The sequence below is a fragment of the Colius striatus genome, chromosome 2 (assembly GCF_028858725.1).
Source record: "Colius striatus isolate bColStr4 chromosome 2, bColStr4.1.hap1, whole genome shotgun sequence".
NCBI lineage: Eukaryota > Metazoa > Chordata > Aves > Coliiformes > Coliidae > Colius > Colius striatus.
The window spans coordinates 111,430,306-111,454,234 of NC_084760.1; the positions used below are offsets into that span (position 1 = coordinate 111,430,306).

Sequence of the window (23,929 nt, forward strand, 5' to 3'; positions counted from 1 at the left end):
CGCGCCGCCAATGCGCTGCGCCGCCGGCCGGATGGGGGCGGGGCTCCGGCTCCGAGCCTCGGCGGCCGCCCGGCCCTGGCCCGCCCGCGGCGCGCGGCGGGAGCCGTGGCGGTGCCTGGCTGTGGTGGGCGGCGGCGCTCGCGCGGCGGGGCGCGCGTGACGAGCGGGAAGGCGGCCGCGCGGCTCCGCCACAGGGCAACAAGTGAGGTGCTTCCCGCGCCCCCGCCGAGGGCCGGCCCGCCCACCCCGGACCCCCTCCCGGTTGCTAGCAGCCCTTCGTTTGGGGTTGTTTTTTTCTCCCACCTCGCATCCTTTTTTTTTCCTCTCCTCACCTCCGGCGGGGCGCGGCACGGCGGTCGGCCCTGAGGAGAGTGGCGGCGGCGGCAGCGGCGAGCGCCGTCCCGCGGAGACGGGCCAGGACGTGACCGCCTCAGCGCCGCCTCGGCTTCACCCTCAGGTGCGGGGGCTGGAGGAGAGCGGCGGTATGGAGCCCCGCCGGCGGCTGGGGCCGTGGTAGGGCGGCAGGCCGGCGCCGGGGATTGCGGGGGGGTGGAACGGGACGGGACATCCCCGCGGCGTAGAGACAGCCCGCCGCCGGACAAAAGCATGGTAGCTGTGGAGGTGGTGGCAGGAAGAACCCCGTCGGAGACCCGCAGCAGCCTGGCAAGGTACGTGCGTGAAGGCGGTTCGGCTGCCGCCCCCGCCAGCACCGCCGGCTTCTCGGGGCTGTGGGGATCGTTACTGCGAGCAGGGCTGAGGAGAGGCAGGAGAAAGCCAAGACAAAAAGAGGCATTTCCCAACTTAATTTTTGCCTCCCTTCATTTTCCAGGTTTTGAAGGTTTTTTCCTTTCTCGCAGCCCCGTATTATGTGCGCACTGACAGCTCCAGGCTGAAGCCGCGGGGAGGGGCGGGCGGTTGGAGTCAGATATTCGCGATTCGGAGGGTTTCTCTGTTTTTTCTGTCCCTGCCGATGGGGGAGGTGACAGGCGGTGGAAAGGGTGGGGTTAACCCACGCGGCCTCCAAATCTCTCCCCTGGCGCAGAGGAGCATCGGCAGCCGGCACATGTTGCAACAAACTCGGGGAGAGAGAAGGCAGAAGCGCAATCTGTTGGTATGGATGAAACTTAGGCCAGCTCAGCCGAGTTTAAATGACCGTACGTTTGTCCTCGCGTTGTGGCGGTGTTTTGTTTTCCTTTTAAAGAAACCTAGGGAGGAAGACTTGATGCTGAAAGCGTGACATCGGCCGTGGTTTTTTTCTTACCCTGAGAAAACCTGAGCCGTAGGGTTGCTGCAGTGCTGGGTGCTGCTGCAATCCTCTCGTTGGCTGGAGGAGAGAAGCGAAGGGGAGGACGCGGGCACGGTAGCGCCCGTCGGGTTTTCTTCGGGGGCGGTTGGGGAACTGAAAGACCTCTCACAGCTCGTGGGGTCGGCTGATTTAGCGGGCTGTGACCGAGGAGGATCATGATTAGTATCTGCGCAGCGTTAGGATTTTTTGCTGTTTACATTATAGTGCTGAGGCGGTGCTGGCACTGAAGTCTGGACTTCGGTGAACGTTAAAGGGAGGAAAAAAGATGTTTTTTCTGCTGGAACTGAACTGAATATGTGTGCTCTCTCACGCGGTGATGCCTTTTAGCCCTTTAAACTTCCGTAGAGGTACCCTACCCGGTCAGGAGGGGACTTCAGGTTACTCCATGTGACTGTGGCCAAACTGCAGCTCACAATTCATTAGTCATCCTGCAAAAATTTATGGTGAAAGTTGCTTGAGTAACCCTGTAGTCTGAGTCCCCGAAATGCTCAGGGCTGTTGGAGTTGATTATTAAACACTGATGTTTAAAGTATGCAAATTAGGAGTTTATTTGATTCTTTGGGGTGGGTTTTCTTTCAATTATTATTTTGGACACAGAAAATGGGTTCGTGCACAGAAGAATTTAATCTGGATGTGAATGGATGCACGCATAAAATTACATGCTACATCTGTAATCTGGAAGTTGTTGAGGAAACATGATTATAACATGCTCCTTTTGAGGGAATTTCTGGTTAATTGTTCTTCCCTTGCCTTAAAGACAGAGTCTCCAATTTAGTTCCCTTTAAAATTGCATGAACGGTTCCGTCGCCCTCTTGCAGTTTCCGCTCTTTGCGTCACGTTTTCACTCTGTCACGGAGGGGGTGTGTGCGGGTGGGGTGGGGGGAAGCAGATGACAGGACGGTGAGTAGCACAGTTGCAGCTTTGTTCGGGTGAGGAGCCGAGGAACTGGCTGATGGCCACGGCTACTACCTTGTCACCTTCGTCATCCAGCCTAATGCCTGTTGAAACCACCGTGGGAGTTGAATGAGCTCCCGGTTGTTACCAAATGCTTGGAGGAAACAAAACGGAGAATCAGCTTTTCTCGTTCAGCTGATTTAAATTTCGAACGTGATGGTTTGTTTCTGTTTTTTTTTCCTTCGGGGCCGTGAAAAACTTCAGAAGAGAACAGACTCTTTAAAACCAGCATTGTGATGGAGATGAATTAAAATTACAGAATATCATGTACTTTATATGTGTGTAATGGTATTGGTTAGAACAGAACTCTTCTGGCTTAAAGGACACTCTGATTTTTCTTGCTTGCTTTGACTTTCTACCCGAGGTGTTGTGCAATACCATTGCATGGCTGTGAGGAAGCTACAGACACTGCATCAAGTGATCAAAAAGTGGAATTGAATTAATTTTGCCACCTGTAAGCTGGCTTTGCTTGGATTTTTGCGTGTTTCTTTTCCTCTTATACTATAATTGTAGTTTAGAGGAAGGTGCATTGCAGCAGCAAGGTAACCCTGCAGAAGGAACTTGCTTTGAAGGTCATGCACTTTATGACTGGGAGGGCTAGCTAGCTGTCCGATGCCCTGCCCTCATGTAGGTACAGCTCACTGGTCTCCCTGGAGATTGTTCCTAATGAACACAACGTCAATGGCAGTCAGAAATGTTATTCTCCTCCTTCCTTGTAAGCTCCCCGAGTTTTTTGAAATACTCTGGATGAGGAGGATGCTGCTGAGGAGATGAGAATAAAAAGTGTTTTGCTCAGAAAGGCTTTGATGAAAAATGAGAAGTGGATAAAGTGGTTTTGCATTCTATGCCGACAAGTGTGTGTAATTGTCTGCGTGAGTGTTAAACTGTATGTGGAAGAAAAAAATGCAGCATTTGAGTCTTCATCTTCCTACCTACCCATCAGACTCCCTGGAGAATGAAATCTTTCGGAGATGTGTTCCTTCCTGGTGACTTGTCACTGCCAAGACCCTTAGCAATTGTCATTTCACTGGCCAGTTGGTGTGACTGTTTTTGTAGTGGGACTAGCTTTGGCTGCGTGAAACCACTTGAAGGAGAACAAATGGTGGTGGTAAAAGATAGTCTTATGTCAGTCTTGTTCTGTGTTGAAACATAGAACCTAGTCATATGTGCTCCTACCAGAGCCAGTATTGACATTGTCACAACAGTTGAGGAGCCGGGGTGGCTTGTCATAGATAACGCGTGCTTGACTGAAGTCTGGATAGCTGCATTTCTCCAAGCTGAAGAAGAGGGAAAAGATCATATCAATTAAAATCCTCAGCCAACTTCTTTGGTAACTTGTTCTTTTTCAGGACATGACTTCATATTTGACAAATACATATCAAATTGTCTTGTAAAATGTATGCTCAGACAGCTTGTGAAGCTTCACAAAGTTGGTTACTTGATGGGCTTTTTCTGTTTGCTGTCAGACTTGTGGATTTTGATGGAAGGTGAGCAGCTCTGTCAGAAACGCATCAGAGTTGATGTTGCAGATCTCTTGTGTATTTTCCAGGATTTGGTTCTGTTTCCTGCTGTAGAAGCCCCGTTAGTTAATTCTTTCTCTGTTCAAGCATTCGCACCCTAAATAGTAGAGCCTGGTTTCTTGTAGGCTTGTCACATGCTTAAAGCTACTTAAACTATGTAATTCTAAAACTTACCAAAAATAGGCCAAAGAGAGGGTGAGGGGAAGCTTTTGGCAAGAGTATACTTGTGGCAGTAAGGTTTTAATAATCTTAAAATATGGTTTGATTGGTGGGTTTTTGTAGCAAGCACAGAATATAGAAAAAAACACATTTCAGTTAAAATGATGAACCTTTAAACATACCTGGTTTTTCTTGTTAATGTTTCTGGGAGGCCATTAGGATTGATCACTTTCTAAAAGCTTGGAACCATCCTTGTCCCTTTCATAGCTTGTCAGTAAGGGATTTTTTTCTTCCCTAGTATTTCTATTTGTTATATTTTCTATTGCTGTCCAGTAGAAGTATGTAAGTAACTTTGAAGCAAGTAGGCATCCATTTGGCTTTTCAGAAGTTTCAATTTGGATGTTTTTCAGGTGTACCTAATTGTAATCCCTAATGGTTGGTTGTAAAATGCTTGTAGCCAAAGTGTTAATTTAGTTTAGGCAGGAAGGTGTGATGGTTATGGTTGTGTGCATGAGAAATCAGGGGATTAGTGTTTCTAGTGTGTTCTAGGCTATATTCAGCCAAGTATTCCACATGTCTTAGATGATAATGTGGGAGTGCAGTTAACAAAAAATACTAGTGTAATCTCCTCTGACCTAGATGTGTTTATCAGTCTGCTAGTACTCCATAGTTGTGTTGGTCAATCCTTTGGTGCTTAAAAAACAGCAGAAAATAACCAAGAAGAGATGATGATATGAGCAAATACAGACTCTTCCCATCACTTCAGTATGGAATGAACAAGTCACTAACTGAAAGGAAGGCAATAAATATTTTGGAGATGTTCAGACAGAGGTTGCTTTTCCCATAGGAGGAGCTGACAGGTGGCTTGAGCTTCATCCTGCACTTAGCTTGTATATTTTTCACTGGTTTCATGGGGCCTTTTAGGATTCAACAAACAAGTAAGTAAACTTCCCCAAGTCTCCAGATCTTATAAAACCCATGGAAAAGCCTGGATCATTAAAATGTCTTGTGATGAACTGTGCTAAAGAACGACTGAATTGCTCTGTCACGGAAGGCAATTAGCATTTAAATAAGCAAAGGAATCCCAGTGTGTCATGGGTGTGGTGCTGAGATTTTTAAAGGGGTCAGTTGGTGAAACCATTTCATCAGCGATTGGTTAAGAAAGCTTTGTTGAGAGAAATACAATGGTAAGAGTTGACCAGCATTCAACTTGGGACTTCATCGTAGTAAATAACTTCTGAAATTTACCAGCTGCTTCATATTAAGCTCAAAGAAGAGTTACTCAGAGTGGGAGTTGTCTACATCACATAATTTATAAGTCAACTGTCTAAATCAAATGAGCAAGAAATGCCAATGATTATAGTTTAGTGGATGATTGACTTTACTGTTTTTCTATAAAATATTACTTCTTCATGGCTCAGTGGTTCCTGAACTACCAGGTGATACGTGTTATTGTGTGAAATTCACAGCAGCAACGTGGTATTGGAACTTTCTGTGTCCCACCAAGGTGTGGGTGCATGGGGGACACACAGCTCCTGCGCCTGCCCCAGCATCCTGCCGGAGCATCCTCGCCTCTGCTGGTACAGGTGGGAGGCACTGCAGCTAAAGCAGTGCTCCTCTTAACACTACTTTCACTGTTTGTGCAGCTGTGTTGGGAACCAAGATGAGGAACCAAGTGGATTGAGAAATAACCTTTCTATTTGCTTGTCTTTGGGGTCATATGTAATGTAATACAGCAAACTATGCAAATACAGAGATTCATGGCCTGGGGAAGGGGGGAAGTTTTTAGTTTGTGTTCAGAAGTGGCCTGGCTGAAGGTTGCCAGACTGTACCTGAGTTTAGTGCTCAAGCAATGGTATTTTTTTTTCATCTGATATTTGTAAGTTAGAAAATGATAATGGAAGGTCATCTCTAGGATGGAGAATGTTACTGCTTGATTTGCTTTTGAATAAAAACACCACGTGCAAAACAACTTGGAAGTTAATTACTCAAACCACTCTCAAATGTAGTGGATACTTCTGCATTGAGGTGCAGGTAGGAAAGTTGTTCTTGCTTGGATTTAGAAGTCCATAATTGGGTGAGGTGCTTATCTGCCATTAACAAAAAGGTCAGTTAGCTGTCTAACCTGCTTAAAGATCTTTTTGCAAAATCCTCCAGGTACTTGCATGCATCTTTCGCTGCCTAAAACTGCTATTGTTCCCTTTTACTTAAACTTGACAGGCTGGAATGAGATATATATCTTACATTTTACAGGTTCAAGGGAGGCAAATGAACTTCCCTACTTCCAACTCCACTGTTTTTTCTGAACTTTAAAGGAATTCTTCAGAAAGATGAAAACCTTTTTTTTTTCCCTGTACTTGTTAATTACACCTGAAACCAAAACCAATTAAAGACAAAAGTCTTTTCATGTATTTGCATTTTTCAGTGTAGATTTTGCATTTTTTTAACTTTTATTTAGCGTAGTACTGTACATCCAGAAGCAGATCCCAGAATTCCAATCTGAATATTCAGGGCATGAATTTAGTTTCCATTGACTTTTGACTAACTGCGCAGTACTTGTGGGGAAACATGACTCCAGATGGTTGGGGAGATTGTATCCCATCTCCCACTGGCTGCAAAGGTGGAACTCGTGGAGGTCTTACTGAAAACCAGCAGAACACAGTGAAAACTGATGTCTGTTTATCTTTAACCCAAGAGGGCAACGGTCACCAGGGGCAGTAACCTTATCGGGCACACCACGTTGCACTATCTTTGCTTTTGAAATGTAGTTTTTAGTAGCGTGGCTTATGTGTGACAGTCTTGACGTGCACAAGGAGACGGAGCTAACATTTTGATGACTTGAAGAATGGTGCTTGAGGGTTGGCTCTGTTAGTTGCCTAAAGAGGGAATGCTCTCTCTGCAGACATAAAGGTGGCTGGAATATGGTTAAGGCAGCAGTAATTACTGGTTTGAAGATAAGACTGGAAGAGATATCGGGAGGACGTGAATTGTCTTGTTTTCTGAAATTATGGTTATCTGCATCTTGAGTAGATTTACCAAGTCACCTTTTTTTATTTCAAATACAGCATAGAAATAGTAAGACTGCCTGCCCAGCCGACTTGATCTTAAATGTTCATTGAAAGCATCAGTCAGGTTTGCAATGCGTTACCCATTCTTTATTACCAGAACTAATATTGATCCAATTACTAAGTATCTGTGAGGAAGGTAGTTCATTACCCACTTCCTTAGCTTTCTAATAATTCAGGGAAGATAACACCCTTGAGTTGAAATGAACCCTTAACAAATAGCAAACCACACCAGGAGTAGCGGAAATGGGTGGGTTGTGGCACTTCAGTAGCTAACCAGCTGACTTGAGTACAGAAAGTGTGAGAGAACTTCAAACCCCAGGATGTGTCTTGTTGCTGCTGAGATTGCCTAAAAGCTAACTGCTTCTGGTGGGCTAGTGCTGGTGCTTATCTAGCCCTGCCTGTGAGACCTCCGTGGATGAAGACGTGGGAACGAGATCAGTAGTGTCAGACTGCAGCAGCAATGTGCTGGTACCAGAAAGCTTAAGCTGATGGAAAATGGGAGTCTTGACTTTGTGAGTCTTCCATTTCCTGCACTGTCATTGGTCTTGCAGCACAGTGGCAAGCAAATCTAGTGACGTGAGCCAGATTAAAACTAATTGCTGCTTTATTGCTAGGTTCTTCATCATCCTCTTGAGCTCCCTGAGCTGACTTATCACAGGCAAATCAATGCAAAGTTGGGCTGGGACTGTGTAGTTTATAGGGGAAGGAATAAATTATAGGAACATGTGACTGAAAATGCTTTAAACTGCCATGGAACTCTCCCTCCCAACCTGTAATTGATGGGATGAATAACAACTTTTTTTCCAGGAAATATTTCTCTGCTGCCACTCCATAAACCTCTTCTGTTGATTCTTTATCATTTACTATTTGTAAAGCTGAACCCTTCTCAAAGGTATGTAAAACCTGAAGTTTGTAAATCAGAAGCTGGCTGTTCTGGGTCAGTCCTGACAAATTGCTCAATTTCTAAAGCTTGATTTTGGGAAAGTGGAGTTACTTTCAGTACTGTGGGCTCTCAAATACTGAGGTGTTAAGCTTTTAATGTTAGTTTTTATAACAAGTTGAGGTGCTGCCCTTGGTTTTCAGTGTGAAATATCAGTTACTAAAAAAACCCCACCCAAACCAAGAACCCAAACCCTATTTATTCTTAAACAAAGAAACCAAACTTTTTAATCACAAGTTATTTTTTTGCCTGCAGTTGGGAACACCTTCGTAGATATTTAGTGTTGCTGCAGGTGTGTCAGTATAGAATGGTAATTATTAGCACAATGTGCTGGTTTCTAGGGACACTGCCATGGTTTGAATTGGTTTAAATTGCCTTAAGGAAGGGTGGTGTACATGTGGAGCTCTCTGTTGCTTTTTTATCTCTGTAGAAAATCATGAACAAACTCTAGCAGGTTACAGTAGTGAAAAATTGGAATATACATTAAACCTGAGAATGTGTTTACAGAAAACTCCTCCTAATGACTAGAGTTTTCTTGTATATACCTTGATCTTCTGTAAGAGAACGTTTGAAACAATTCAGGTATCGGCTGAGCTTTCTTTTAGATAACTCCAAGGATTTCTTTATAACAGGTAAAAAAAAAAGGTCCTAATTTTCATTGAATTAAATTGGTACACGGTATTTAAATATCTTCTTAATTAAGCTTTTGTGAGAGACACATATAACAACTTGAAATACAGGCAAGGATGGGATGATCTGGGTGATTTACTGGTAACTGACTTTGTAATTAAAAATGGGTGAAAAAAAAAAGATCACTGCAGTTGAAGGTTTTGTGACTTACCAGTTGGATCCAGGGTTGAAAGTGTTTGAGATCACGGAGATCTGGTGGTATCTCTTCCATCTGTAAGTATTGTATCAGGCAGAAATTTTGCATAAACTATTTTTCATAAAATTGAAATGACATTTTTATTATCCTGAATTACTTTGTAAAGGTAACCTGCTGCAAACTTTGTGGGCATTGCTGCATTGTTTCTGTTTGTGTTCTTTCTGTTGTTTTTATTTATGCATTGTTGCATAAACAGCAGTATCATGTCAACAATAGCTCCTGTTTCACACATGTTAATTTAAATGATGTACCTTAAAAAGTGGAGTTCTGGAATGTCTGAGGATCTAGAAGGAAGGAAGGACGTGGCATTAGTCAAATGGTGACAGCAAACCTAACGTTAGTAGAACTCTGAAGATTTAGGGGTTTTGGTATTCAGAACTTACCATTCAGTGGTAAATTAAAGGACTATTCAGTATTAATACCACAGTTGGAAGCTGACAACAGTAGGCTCAGGACTACAGTAAAGTTGGGCCATGAGGGGTTAGGGAGTTCGGGATTCTTATGCTTTGAGGATTTCCCCAACTTTTAGTGACAACTTAACTTCTCCAGTTTCATCTTAATTGCTTTGAACAATGCCTTTAAGCATTATGCCTTATCTGATTGCTTTGAGAAGAAAGACTCTACAGTCTAAACTTGCTGAAAATGGGGTAATAGCAGTCTGGGAAATTTTAAGTGTTTGTACTGCTCACAGATCCCTTTGGATAGCTGCAGGGTCTGTTTGTGTTGCACCTAGAGGAGATGGCTTCAGTGATAATCCAATTGTCCACTGATGAGCTTGTTAGGATGGTCGGCTTAGCTAATGAAGGCTGCCTCTTTAATACACGGGATTTGGAGTCTTGGTAAGACCTGGTGGTGTAGTGTGGCTAAATCTGGTTTGTGCTGCAGAAGAACCTTGTTGGAACATGTTCTCTGCACTTGGTTGTGGCTCTGACTTGGATGAGGTTCCAGAAGCTGCAAGTGGAGTCTTGCTTTGTTCTTTCACTTCAGATCTGTAGCTCATATAGGGTGCATGATGACCTCATCATCTTTACACCTTCCTTCTATAGGAACTGCACCAATTTTTTTGGAAGCAGCTGCCTAGAATATTTGGAATTTGGTGTGTGGATCATAGGAAACAAATGAGATGGTCTAAATAACATAATAAAGACATCTTGTTTGACCGTGCCTGCTTTTTGAGGCTGTTCCTCAAGTGCTGCATTGAATCTGTCACAGGAAACATAATCCACATAGGATTTTGCTATGGGTTTATGTAGAGCCATTTCTGGCAATGGGGAAGGGACTGTAATGGTGGCCCCTGTAAGAAGTTGCTTGAAACTTTCCCCGGTTCTGAGTCAGACCCACCTCTGGGGCTGAGCCAACTGGGCACCTCTGTGACCACTTTTAAGAAGCAGCAGCCAGAAGAGGAGGGTTCTTTTTTTTTCTCCTGAGAGGTGGCAGAAGGAGTCTGATGAGAGAAAAGTGACCATGCAGATCAGTGAGGGAAAAGAGGAGGAGATGTGCTAAAGCTGAGACTCCCCTGCATCCTGCGGTGAGACTGAGATCTCCCGGCAGCTCATGGAGGACCTTGTGCCAGGGCTGGCAACTGTGCATGGAGGAGGCTGTAACTTTGTGAGAGGGCAGCGTTTTGCAGCAGAAGGTGCCTGGAATTCTGTTGCTGCGGAGTCTCATGGTGAAGGAGTTTGTGAGGGGCTGCAGCCCTTGGGAAGGACTCACACTGGAGAGGTTTGTGAAAGGTTGTCTCGTGTGGGAGGGGCCCCACATCAGATGAGGGGAGAATTAGATGAGTCTGAAAAGAAAGAAGCAGCAGAGGCCATATGTGAGAGACTGACTGTGTCCTCCATTCCCTGCCACTGTGCCCCTGAGCAGGGAGAAGGTAGAGATATCTGAAGCAAGCAGCTCAAGTAGCTGAGCCTAGGAAGAAGGGAAAAGTAGGAAGGAGATCTTGAAGTGCTTGTTGTATTTTTCTCATCATCCTGCACTGGTGGTGTTTTTCCTCTGTTCTGTTTCTAGGTAATAGTAGATTAAACTGTTCTTATTTTCTTCCCTAAGTCGAGTCACTGAGTCTGTTTTTCCTGGAACCATAACTGACAGCGAGCCCTCCCTGCCCTTGTCGCTGCCCACAGGGCCCTTGGTTATCTTTTCTCCTCCCATCTCCCTGAGGCATCTGCCCTCCTATGGAGGGTGGGGAGGATGTGAGCAAGAGGCTGTCATTGCTGGCTGGGCTTGAACTACAACAGGTTCTTGGAAGTGTCACCTTCATAATGTGGTAGGTTCTGTAATACTGAATAAGAAAGGAGCTCTTCAGGGATGAGCTGTTGCTTTAGTGCTTGATCAAGTCAGAGTTTAGAAATGTATTCTTTTGTTTCCTCTGTAATTTTTCCTTGGCTGATGGTAAAAGTTGGGGTTGTTTGTGAGTCTCATTTTGATGTTTAAAAGAATGGGCCTTGAGTACTACATTACAATGTTTTTATTCAAGCCAGTTGATTACCATTGGATTGGCTAGTACATGTGCATTAGATCAGCTTGTCTCACTTAAGCATATTAACCACTAAAGAAAAAAAGTATTCCTGGAGAGTACTGGATTAAATGTCACATAGAGTGAGATGTTTTCTGTGTGAGGAAGTTGCAGCAGTTTGTATCTTTTCCTTTTTTAACATCATTTCACATGCTTTTTTTTTTACCCATCTGTGTGCAGACATATGTTTATTCAGCATATATTTAGAAACTAGGTCTGAGCTCTTATCTCTCTGACTGATAATGAATAGTGCAGTTATTTCCTGAAGTCTGTAGGTAGCTTCAGTATTGCTGCTGTTGCTGCAGGGTTTTTTGTTGTCATTTTGGTGGGATGGCAATGTAGAACTCTGAGAATTACCAGTGAAGCAGAGGGGCATTATTTCAAAGCAAGAACAAGAACATATTTGAAAATCCTTCTAGGAATATAGCTACAAATGGGCTATTAGAAAAGGAAGGACAGTGGAGCTTTGTCACTATGCTCAGGGTAAGTCCAGTAGTTGATATTTGGAGATATTTTCTTTCACATAAGAAGCTTCAATCTTTCAATACCAGCTTGAAAAGACAGCATTGAGTTTGTAACCTGTAAGATAAACCAGTGGTAGGGCTGACAAGGCCTCAAGTTTATTGTCAGCACTACCACAGTAGCTATGATAAGGGCCAGGGTTTATTATCATAGCTACCGTAAAACTACTTTGTGAAGCAGCTGGATGCATGGGTGAAAGCTAGATGGAGTGGAAAATGGAACAACAAGGAAGTAGTACCTTTAAGGCAAAGAGTGAATGAAGCAGTTGACCACAAAACTGCTGTGTTTCATTGGATAACTGGCGACTGCATAACAATCCTCTTTCACACTTGGGAGTTTCAAGTTGATTTTAATATTTATGAGGATTTTACTGCTTGTTTTCATCAGTACCATCTCAGGAGAGAGGGACAGAATCTATGTGGGAAGGGCATGGATAAATAACATGGAGCAAAAGAACTTGTAAAATGTAGCCCAAAGTTGGTTAAATCGTCTATGATTCTGTGCAGCGTGTGCTTCATCCCCTTAAATTGCAGGGCTCAATCTAGGAGTAAATGAGTTAGCTAAATGCAATATTAGGAACACTGGGGCTTCAGATCTAGTTAATCCTTTTACCAGATGGCCAGAATCAGTGTTGACCAGTGATGATTTCAGTGAATTTGTCAAGTGCTGGACACTGAATTGAGAAGATCCAGCTTCATGTGGGTCACAAAGCACAGTTGATTTTCCTGGAAAACTAAATGGCAGTAGCTCAGCATCATCTGCCTGCCATGAGGGGCTTGGACAACCAGTTACGTGTGCAAGTGTTTGAAAGGAGAGAGATTTCACAGGAAGTATGTGGGGAATGAGTTCTCAAATGTTGTGGTTAGCTTGCAAGAACTTATTTATTACGTGTCATTTACGTTTAGTGTGACTGAGTGTACCAGCTGTCTCGCACCTTATAGTAAGGCCCACTGATATACAAGGGAGACAAAATCAATCAAAAGTGCAAAGTAGCTCCAGAAATAAAATGACCAGGACTTCTTAGTGTGGCAGAGAAGGAACAGAGGACAGAGAAAAAGTTTATGTAGCTGATATGGCAAATGTACATAGAGATAACCGATTTTTGTGTATGTTGTGTTTTGCAAGGGTTCCCCTCTTGTGTGGAAACAGAAAAGCAAGTCATTCCAAATTCTTGCTGTGTGGAAAAACTGAGGAATTCATCAAAGTTGAAAATAATAAATGAATTGAATGAGGGATTGGACAGAGTGAAAGTATGTTCCATAACAGTAATTAAACACGGTTCAAATGCAGTTCCTGGCCCTCTTAATACCTTACTACAGAACACCAGGGCAGTGTTGCTAAAGACAAGTCTCACAGTACCGTGGGGATTTTTGATGATTTCTGGTTTGTTGGGGGTTTTTATCTGTTTGGTTTTGGGGTTTTCTTTGAGCAAAATGAGATTGGCTTTTATTCAAAATCTTCATAGTTCTTTTTGCCTCGAGGTACGTTTTAGGAAAGTAAAAGCACATCCTCTCCCTCTTGCTTTTTACTTGGATCTTGAAATTCCATGCCCAAGTTGCACTGGTGTCTTTCAGTATTAAAATATTGGAAGAGTAGGATTTCTCCCAAAACTAAATATGCTGAAACATGGCTCAAAGTAGATATATGCAATTAATTAAATGTAATGTTAAAATAAGCATTTACTGTTCTGAATTTCATTGCACTTCTTGATGCTTTCTGTATTGTGGTGGTATCTTGGTCACTTTCCTTCATCTGGAACATTGGAGAACACAGAAAACGTTGACTGTTAGTGGTAACCACTGTGATGTCCTTCCATAGAAGCAAAATACTCGTATCTGTTGAATATTTGCCCGTTTAAGGTGTTCTTAATTACTATTGTGCACAAGTGGATGTGTGTAAAGTTCTGAGAGGAGAGATAATTGTGTGTGGTTGTTTGGGGTTTGATAGTTTTGTTTTGGTTTTTGTTGTGTTGTTGTGATTGTGTTTAGTAGAAAAATAAACAGAGTGTTCAACTTCTTTAAAACTGGCAATAGCACAGACTTATAACAGCCTGAGGCTCGACATCCCCACGTTCTAAAACCATGTTACTGCTTGATCCAGGAATCTTTTAACTTGCTGAACTGAGGTAGTAGGAATTTAGAGGGACTGCATATGACTTGTTTATTGCTTTTATTATTGTTAAACATCTTCAGAGAGGTAGTGTTGCTCTTGCATGCACTATTGCCAGCGCTACCAGAAGTTGTACTGCGTGTACAACTGCTCAAAGGGATATCAGATTTCAAAACAGAGTTAACATGGTGAGATCCAAGTCTGACCTTGCCTGAGTTACAGCTAATCTGTACAGAGGAAAAGGTAGTAAAGTAGCTGAATTACAAACTTCCTTTTGCCAAATTCCTGCTAGTTTAGTCCTTAAACAGTAGAGAGGTAAGTGTAATACCTGCAGGTGATAAGGATTATCTTCTTTTTTGGCAGCCCTAGTAAATAAATGGACTTGGAATGCCTGGGTTTGGCAATCAAATAATGTAGACAGGTTACTCAGCCTACTTAAAAAATACAGCACAATTCCTGTCCTCAGTAAAAGAAACAAGTATTTGCAGTTAAAGGTCATAGCTTCTGTTAGACTTGGAGATGGAAAAGCTAAATGTTTCACCTTGCCGTCTGCATGATCTGTTGAAAGACTGGCATTGTATGACTATTTGCACCAGGGTCTAAGTATAATGTTGTCATTGCTATGATGCTAGATAGCCTTTTGTTAGAGGATGGAAGGGGTTATGGATTCAGAAGCAAGGATCAGTTGTCAGTGTGTCACCCATGCTGAAGAGGAGAAATCTGTTTTCTCTCCATTCTGTCTACTGCGTGCTCTCACTGTAGCTGCTGTAGTGCTTATCTGCTGTGTATCTCTGGTCATTGTTAGTTTTCTGCTAGGTTAGTGATGTGAGCTGATTTATGGAGAGCCCTGGCTGAGCACCAGAGACAGTTCGAGGGAGGGATTGGGCTCAAGTTCTTGAAGTCAAAAAGGGAGGAGGAGAAAGTCTCCATCAAAAGGGAGGGGCCAGGCAGTTCGATTGGTTCAGTTCCTTGGATCCACAGCCCTGGATTGCTGCAGGAGGCGAGGACTGAGGCAGGTAGTCTAGTTAAATGTTTTGGTTTTTTTCTTTCATCCTGGCATTGCATCAGCATGCTTAGGTTTGGTTTAGTGCCTTGAAGGACACATTTGCTACTATGACTGCATCTGCTGTGGAGCACTTTGCTGGCACAGGGATGCTCATGTGGATATCTGCAGTGTGGGGAGAAACAGCACTTGGAGTAGTCTGCATCATGCTACCTGGTATTCCTTTCCCAAGGGAATTGTTGATTGTTAATGCTACATTTTGGAGCTCTCTTAAGGGAGTTAGCTACGAGTCTCTGTGATAAACTGCTCCCTGGTAGTCACAACTTTCATAGTTCCTGAGCTGTCATGCTGAGACTTGAGATTTAAAAATATATTTCATAAGGGAAAACATAAATGTAGAGTGGTTTAATAGCAAAGGGCAGGTCTTGCATGATGTTGGTTTATCTAGAAACACCATTTAAACTTATTTTTAAATAGCCATTTCCAAGTTTAGAGTTCTGTTATCTGACCTGTCCTTTACTCCCTCAAATTTTCCTTCTTTATGTAATAATAGGAGTTGTGGAGTCTCCTTCCTTGGAGGTCTTCAAGACCCACCTGGACATATTCCTATGAGACCTGATCTAGATTGACCTGCTTGTGCAGGGGGGTTGGACTAGATGATCTCTAAAGGTCCCTTCCAACCCCTACCATTATATGATTCTATAATCAGGAATACCGCCTTTTCTTCATCTTGCTGGAAGAGTTTGTGGGTATGCCTGTGCCATGCAGTGGAATGCAGCATGGATGTCCCTGCTACCACTGCCTTTTGAACACAAGCTAACACCCTTGCCCTGCTCAGGGTTGTGCTGGGTGAACTGACATGCTGACCTGGTGTGGCTTTTGCAGAGCCTTGCTAAGTAGTGTTTGCACTGTGTCATGCCCAGTCGTGGTGTTTGAATTTACCCCTTTATTTGGAAGGGAAATGATGGACCCCTCCTGCAACAGCAATACCTTTTTATAATGTTACGTTTTCAATAGTCACCAGCAATCTATCTGATGGCATAATTTTTCATAGGCTTCAGTACTGAAGAGCAAGGAAGATGACTTTTCTGTCAGTATTAAGACACAGAAGGTAACAGTTTCTGTCCTTGTTTTTAGCTTCATTCTGAAGGCTTGTTCTTCACCTCCGTACTATAGGTGTACTCTTAATACATTGCAAGGGCGAGCTGGGGATGGATCATCACCTCTGCAGGGACTGAGACAACATCTAGAGGCCTGCTTCAATACACAACAATAGTAAGAGGCTATTAGGAACCTAAGAGGTTAGGATCTTAAATGAAACATCCATAACAGGCATCAAAAAAGATCAATATTTGGTGTCTTGAGTATATGGTTCTTTAGTACTCAGGCTGCTAAATAGAAACTAATTTAGGAAAGTGGCATTCCTGAAGCTGTCTTATGATATCTCAGTTAATGTGCCAGGAAGCAGTTAATCCTCTGGAATTTTAAGAACTCAATATACAGTCTTTTGAACATAAGCCAACTGAAGTAAGTTAGATACAAACTTGGTTTGAGTTTTCTGGGAAGAGGATTCTGATTCTTTTTGCTTCATTGGTAAAATTCATAGGATTGACTCTAAAATTTATCCATTTGCCCCTTGCTTTCATCCTTGTCAGTGCCCTCCTTCGTGGTGTTGGTGTTTCCAAAAGAGCACCTTGGTGTTTCCAAAAGAGCACCTTCCTGTCCTACCTTGAAGGTTTTTTTACCATCTATGGTAACATCTCCAACTCAAATGAAGTAATGCCTTGCATAAAAACTGCAGGAAATAAACTACTTCATAGTTGAGGGTAATGTCCAGCATCTGTCAAAAGCTGAATGCTGAAGCTAGTTCCAAGTCTTTATAATTCCTGTTTGATTACAGGCCACACAGTGACTGCAAACTGTTTTGACAGCTTCCTATAGAGAACTAGTTAGTGCACTGTCTGAATCCCCTAGATTTTGTTGTTTCTGACCTAGAGAGAATTGCATTTTCTGAACTTACAAACATGCATTGGGGTTTTTTTTTAGCCATGTTTTTGCAACATCTGTGTTTTGCAACATCTGGCCATCTCAACATCAGCAGAGGTTTAGAAGTGATTTTGTGCAAAGCAGCATCTTAGTGGCATCTTTATTTTTGAAATAAGTAATTTATTCTCTTTTTCACTTTAGCAACAGTTCTAGACTTCTGAGTTAGGTTCCTTTAAAAGCATTAGGATTACATTCACTCTTGAGGTAAAGCATAAAATGATACTGTTTAAAAACAACCTGTAAAGAGTCTCACCATTTTGCATTAGTGTTAATTGCTGTTAAAGCTTTTTGGGTGTTAGGAATCTTTTCTTGTAGCTCATGGCTTCTTTATAGTAACAGTTTTGTTCTTCCCTTGTGGTTCATTTTGTTTTACTGATTGTTAGCACATTGAACCTGTTTTTCTTCCCAGATTCTGGGAAGGCTGACTTGCCTTTTCCATCCATCTTTTGATGCCAGTGCTGCTTTTGTGGCTCCATAAATCTGTTCCCTTCTACCAATACCTTTGTTTTGACTGAAGTGTAAGAGCAGAGTGGAACTGAAGAGGGCAACTATTCCTTCTTTCGCCCCATTTGTGCAGAATCAATCTTTCCAGATAGTGTATCTGTAGCAGAACCTTGGCTTATCCAGAGTATGGTTCATGTTAATGCTTTGTTTTTTTCCAGCCACATGGACTTTTCCTAAAGGCTTTGAACAAATGGGCTTTATGTATGCAGTGATAATGACACATAACTGCACAGCTGGAAGCCGCATAACCAGAGATGTGATGTTGCTGCAACGGTCTTCATATCAGTATAGCTAGAAGTTGAAAACAGGCATTGAAAACCTGTGTCAGATCACCTTTGAGCGTAGGTAACTCTCTTCTCCTTACCTGCTGAAGTTTGAATAATTTTCAGCAGGATTTTCTCTTCCTGTGGTTCTGCATGTACTGTGATTTGCTTTGCCAGTATGTAGTGTTTACTCTTGTTCTCTGCTTTTTATGCTAGCTAGCTAAGTGTTCTAGTCTTTTCTGGTTTTTTACACCTAAAGCAGCAGGATTTTTTCCAAGTAGAGCATTGGTTTGTACTGCTCATCTCAGTTCTTCCAACAAAACTAGTATAAAAACACACCAGATGGATTTACCAATGGACTGAATCACTTGTGTTTGGTTTTGGCTTCTCTAACAGATCTTCCCTTCTCATTGGTCAAAGGAGGCAGCTGTGAGTTTTTGTAACATTAATGCTGGTAGAAGCTATTACTGGAATATGGGAGAGATCTTGTGCCAGATTGCTGTTATTGAGCTGTAAAGTAGGAAATAAGTGCCGTCTTGTACCTTTTGATACTGTTCCTTAGCAAGCTGCCCAGTGCTCAAGATCTCCATCCTGCTGGCAGATCTCCATAGTGCTGTGGCGCTTTGGTCAGTCACAGCAGCCTCAACAAAGCAGGTGAAGAAATGAAATTTGCCTTGAGACATGAGCTGTCAGTGTTTACTTGCAAAAACAAAATCAAGCCCCAAAATCCCCCACTGGCAACGTTTCAAATGCAGCACACATTGCCACACACTCCGTAGTTGTGATGAGGGTTGTACCTGTGTTTTGTGATAAATCCAGTTCATTTGATGTGAGGTTACAGAGCTGATGTCCTTTTATCAATTCCTATCTTCTCGTGTGGTGGTTAAAGCTAACACATAGTAATTGCTAAATGGAGAGATCTTTTAGTCTTTCTGAATTCTGACTATGTCCAGTTTGCTTTATGTCAGGAACCTTGATCTAATGCTGTGAGTACGTGTTTAATGCAGCCTGGCTTGATGTAGTTTAGGAGGAAGACACCTTTAACAAAGCAGATGTTTGTCCTTTTCTGCTTGGTAGTATTGGTTCGGTATTCTTAATGAGTTATAGTCTTAATGAACTGATTAAAAACAACATGTAGGTAGCTTTTGATTACAGGAGAGAAGAATGGTGTCATACAAAGTTGGGGAGGGTGTGTTTTATGACAAACTCTATTTGCATTGATAGTGAATGTCACTTGTTACTTAAATTTTCTTAGAAATATTGATTTTATCACCAATATTGGATAGCTTTTTAAAAACGACTGAAAATTACATGGAGATTTTTCTGTGCAGCATTTTCTGTCTCAGTTGCTGCAGGGGATTGCAAGGCTACAAGTGAGAAACAGAAAGATTAAGGAAGTTCTTATAGTCACAGAATTTGAATGCTTGCCCAAAAGAGTTAGTGATTTAAAGGATTTTAAGTGATTGAAATGGAAAATATTTGCAAATGAAGTGTCATTGTGTTCAGACAGTCTCGGGTCAAGCATCTAGATGGCTTGGTGTTGAATACTCATAGCTTAGTAGCTGGGGGCTGTGACAGATGAGCTGTGTAGTGTTACATATCCTGGAAAAATCAGTCTCCAGCTGAGCTCTTGACAATCCTCTGTGTGTGTTAGCTATTAGTGGGGGGGAGCTTCTCACCCCGTTGTCTCGGGAGTCTTGAGTTCATAGGTCAAGTGCCATGTCATTTGTTGTTCCCATGAGGAGCAGTACAGAGGACAGGGGAGATAAGCACTGATGTGCATGCTGAACTGCCTGGAATAGTACAAAACTCAGCTGCTTCTCTGGGGTTTTGTCAATACTGAAAAGGGAGTGGAGAGAAAAGTGTATAATGATCTGGTTTTAGTGTGGCAGTTGAAAAGAGGAAGATAAAGTTTCTTTGAGGCTTGTGTGGCCAGACAATGCTTCTTAACTGTTCATCTGTTTAGCTTAAAAGCTACTGACCACAAGTATGTTTTTGTCTTGGAGGTAGAGAAGAAAACGACTTTAAAATTAGAACAGCAAACTTCACGGCTGGCTGAGAACGGGACATTAAATAAAGTAGAACTGACCCGACCTTCAACAAAGATAAATACGCAGATGGTACATGAGGTCAAACAAAGGAAGAGAAGGGGTTTTATGATGAGTAGTTTGTTGTTTCTAGGAGTGGCTTTTTATTTAAACTGGTAAATACTCCCCCCACTTCGGATTTAATGAGAATGTAGGGGTCAAATGAGAGACTGCTTCCCTTCACCCCGTTCATTTAGTTGCTTCTTCCCTAGTAGATTTTGTATTCAACTTGCTGAGGAGTAAAAGTAAGAAAGACTAGTCAAACCAGAAGAGACCAAGGGTCAGTCTAGTCTAGCTCAGGTATCTGGTGGTGGCTGGAAATACAACGAAGAGCAAGTACAAAGTGTACTTCTCAAGTGAACCTTTCTGAGTGCCACTGCTGTGACAGGCCCTCTGAGGCAGTGTTTGTTTACAGCTGGACTTTTTAACAGTGATTCAGAAGCTCTTATTTCATTAGATTTTTTTCCCACTTCTCCAGTCATCATTTTTACTCTTGCCAAATGAAGGTGTCTTTGACAATGAGTTCCATGTCTGACTTCAGTCTCACTAACTTTCTTCCTCATTCTGAATTATTTTCTAGTCTGATTTCACCAATTCAGAATGACATGTACAACTTTGTGTAGCTTGTACGTTGATATTCCCCTGGGCAGTCTGATAAGCGCTGCTTTAGAGGAACACACTGTATTCATGTTGTTCCTTTTACTGTGCACCTTTCTTTCTGGCAGCTGGGGAGGAAGGGATTGATCTATTTTTCTCTCTCAGTGAAAACTGGATATAGGCCACAGAACAACCTTTGCTACAACAGAGGTGTACCTACTATTCCTGATCTCAAATATGGGAGACCTTTGCTTTTTTGAGTCTTTCTCAGTTTCTTTCTCCTTCCTAGCAATAATTACACCTTTGTTTTCTGCTGCTGTTCGTTTTCTTTTCCAGTTGGAAATAAAAGAAAATAATAAAGTCATATTCTCCTCTGTCTACAGAGGTCTGAATATCAGCAATACAGGTGGCCAGTTTTGTCAGCCTCTCCCAAGAAACAGCCAGGGGAAATGGGCAGAAACTAATTCTATGCTTTAAAATACAGCCCTGGCTATTATGTAGTTGGAAGGTGTAAGAGTGCAAGTATAAAAGCTTGAGACTTAATTTAAAAATAACTGACCTTATCATATAGCAATTTATACCCTTAAGCTCACCTTACTAGCAGGAAAAAAACCAAACCTCTGCCTGCCTTTGCCAAGCTGAGGACTCAGATTCTAATTATTATAGTCAGGTGTTTCGAGGGGTCTTAAATGAAGAGCAAAAACTGCTGCTGATGCAGATGCACTGTGAAATGCTCTGTAAAATTCCCAAGTGGCAAACAGACACTTTACATTCTTAACCAGCTGCTTGTTTTCTGATGAAACCCCAAAGCCTTACTTGATTATGGGTGTGCAAGTATTGGAGGTCGGTTAGTTTTTGCTTTTTTGGGGGCGTTTAGACTTGCACATTCTTTGTAAGCATTTTGCACTTTTCTGAGATGAAGAGCTTGATAGGAAGAAGGCTGCAAATCTGTAATTCTTTTCTTTTCTCTTGCCAGATATGAGAAATGAGTGTTGGACGCAGAAGATTAAAGCTGCTGGGAATTCTGATGATGGTAAACATTTTCATTTATGTGATTGTGGAAGTCTCCAAAAGTGGCAGCCAAGAGAAGAATGCAAAAGGCCGTGTTATTATACCACGCACCAAGTTCTGGAGAAAATATACTCCTCACAAAGCTTACTGGAACAAGCAGCAACAGAAGCTTGAACTGCTGTACAACCCTATTCTGACCTTACTTTCCAACATGACTGTGGAAGAGAACCTACTTTTGAACTCAAGTGTTCTCAGTTCCTGTGACCCTGACCCGTGGGTATCTTCAGAGGTTAGTGACTTTGCAAATTTGCCAGACAGATTCAAAGACTTCCTGCTTTATTTGAGATGTAGAAATTACTCATTATTAATGGATCAGCCAAACAAGTGCAAACATAAACCTTTTCTGCTGCTGGCTATTAAGTCACTTACACCCCATTTTGATAGAAGGCAAGCAATTAGGGAATCTTGGGGCAAGGAAATAAATTCGGGGGATGTGACAGTCAAAAGGGTCTTCTTACTTGGACAGACCCCACCAGAGGATCATTTTCCTGATCTTTCAGACATGATAAAATTTGAGAGTGAAACCCACCAAGACATCCTCCTCTGGAACTACAGAGACACTTTCTTCAATTTAACTCTGAAAGAGGTGCTGTTTCTAAAGTGGGTCAGCAGCAGTTGTACAGATGTCCAGTTTATTTTTAAGGGCGATGATGATGTTTTCGTGAATACCCACCAGATCCTGGATTACTTGAAGAGCTTATCAAAGGAAAAAGCCAAAGACTTATTTATAGGTGATGTGATCAAAGATGCTGGACCTCACAGAGAAAAAAAACTGAAGTACTATATCCCAGAAAGCGTTTATGAAGGTTCGTATCCTCCGTACGCAGGAGGCGGTGGGTTTCTGTACTCTGGTGATCTGGCATTAAGACTGAATAATGCCTCTGACCAGGTACTCCTTTATCCTATTGATGATGTTTATACTGGAATGTGCCTTCAGAAGCTTGGGCTTGCTCCGGAAAAACACAAAGGCTTCAAAACGTTTGATATTGAAGAGAAATACAGAAATAACATATGTTCCTACACAAACTTAATGTTAGTACATAGCAGAAAACCTCAAGAAATGATTAAGATCTGGACACGCTTGCAAGATCCACACTTAAGTTGTTAAAAGTAGTGTGCAAAAGTGTCTTAAGTCCAAACAGCTTTCCAAGTTTGGGTCCGACTCTATGGGTGGACCATTGAAGCTCGGTTTAATAGTTTAATTTTCTCTGGAGACTTCTCCCTGTACTTCTGAGAATGAGAATAATACTAAAATTGGAGGAAATGGCTCAAAGACTTGGTCCTGATTGGTTTTTTTCTCCACTGCCCAGTGGTCATTATGTTTCAATATTTGTCTTAATTTTTTAAAAGGACTTCAAGGATGTTAAGTGGCTGTCAGTGACTGGTTAGCTGTCTTGGAAACAGGGATTGCCTACTACAGTGCATCTTTCATTTGTTGATGCTGGAAGGTAACTTGAGGAGTGTTTGTGGGTGTGTGGAAACCACTGTAAATTGAAGATTCACCAAGTGGAGGAATGTAGTTTTACTCTAAGTACGAAACACTCTTACGAAACTTTAACTATTGATTTATGTATTTTAATTTAAAGTTTTCAGTCATTTTGCACCCTAGACCAGTATTTTCTCCTGTTTGTGCAAAGAGTGCCTGTGTCTGAAGGATTTACCCTATTCTTAGATGATTTATTTTCTTTCTCTTTTACAAAAAGCACATAACACTGTTTGAAACACCCCGTGAAAGAGCTGAGTCCATAAAGAAAAGGAAGAGTAGATTTAGTTTGGAGCTAGGCAAGTAAGTACAGTAAGGTCTGCCCCCTGGCCCAAGCTTCCATGAGGTAAGGCTGATTTGTTGCTCGTGTTACATATGTGAAAAGCTACTCTGGTCAATCATTTTTACCTGTTTTGGCACTAAATGTGATCAGGTAACTTGATGCAAATAACTGCAATTGCACATTGCTTCCGAGAGCGTGGCTGGGATCCTCCTATACAGCGGTAGCAAATCTCTAGAGTTGTGCACATCCTACGAGTTTGGAATTCTGAAACAAACTTTTGAAGTTGCATGATGTCTCACGTAGAGTTAAACATGTTCTCAAAACTCAGATCTTCTTCTGTATTTCCACATCTGGCTTATAAGAGTTACTCTCAATAGTGGTTGCTTCCTTTGTATATGTAGAAGTGCCTGTCTATTTATTGTTCAGATTTGAAGACCAAAACATTTTCTTAAATATATTTTGTGTAACATTTTATTTGTATAGTGTTGTCACTCAGATATTTAAATAGAGCATGATATTTTAAATCTGTGAGATGTGTAAAATGTTAAATAAAGGTAATTGTTATTTTTGAATTTGAGAAATAAAATGTGATTTAAGTATTGAGGGGTGATCT

At 42.1% G+C, this 23,929-nt stretch overlaps 2 protein-coding genes across 4 annotated transcripts in view; both read left to right on the forward strand.

The window, feature by feature from the left end:
* The first annotated feature begins 463 nt into the window (after window positions 1-463).
* Window positions 464-23,917, forward strand: B3GNT2 (UDP-GlcNAc:betaGal beta-1,3-N-acetylglucosaminyltransferase 2). Its single transcript, XM_061989161.1, has 2 exons — window positions 464-668; window positions 21,456-23,917. Exon 2 carries the CDS (start codon window positions 21,465-21,467, stop codon window positions 22,656-22,658), a length of 1,194 nt encoding a protein of 397 aa, XP_061845145.1. The 5' UTR covers window positions 464-668; window positions 21,456-21,464; the 3' UTR covers window positions 22,659-23,917.
* Window positions 21,708-23,929, forward strand: part of LOC133624800 (uncharacterized) — a 118,215-nt gene continuing 115,993 nt past the window's right edge. The window contains exon 1 of one of the 3 annotated variants that reach the window (XM_061989153.1): window positions 21,708-21,779. The gene's annotated coding sequence lies outside the window, so the exon portion shown is untranslated. Of the gene's footprint in view, window positions 21,780-22,285; window positions 22,357-23,929 lie in introns of those variants that run through there. The other 2 variants (XM_061989154.1, XM_061989152.1) reach the window with 2 other exon arrangements.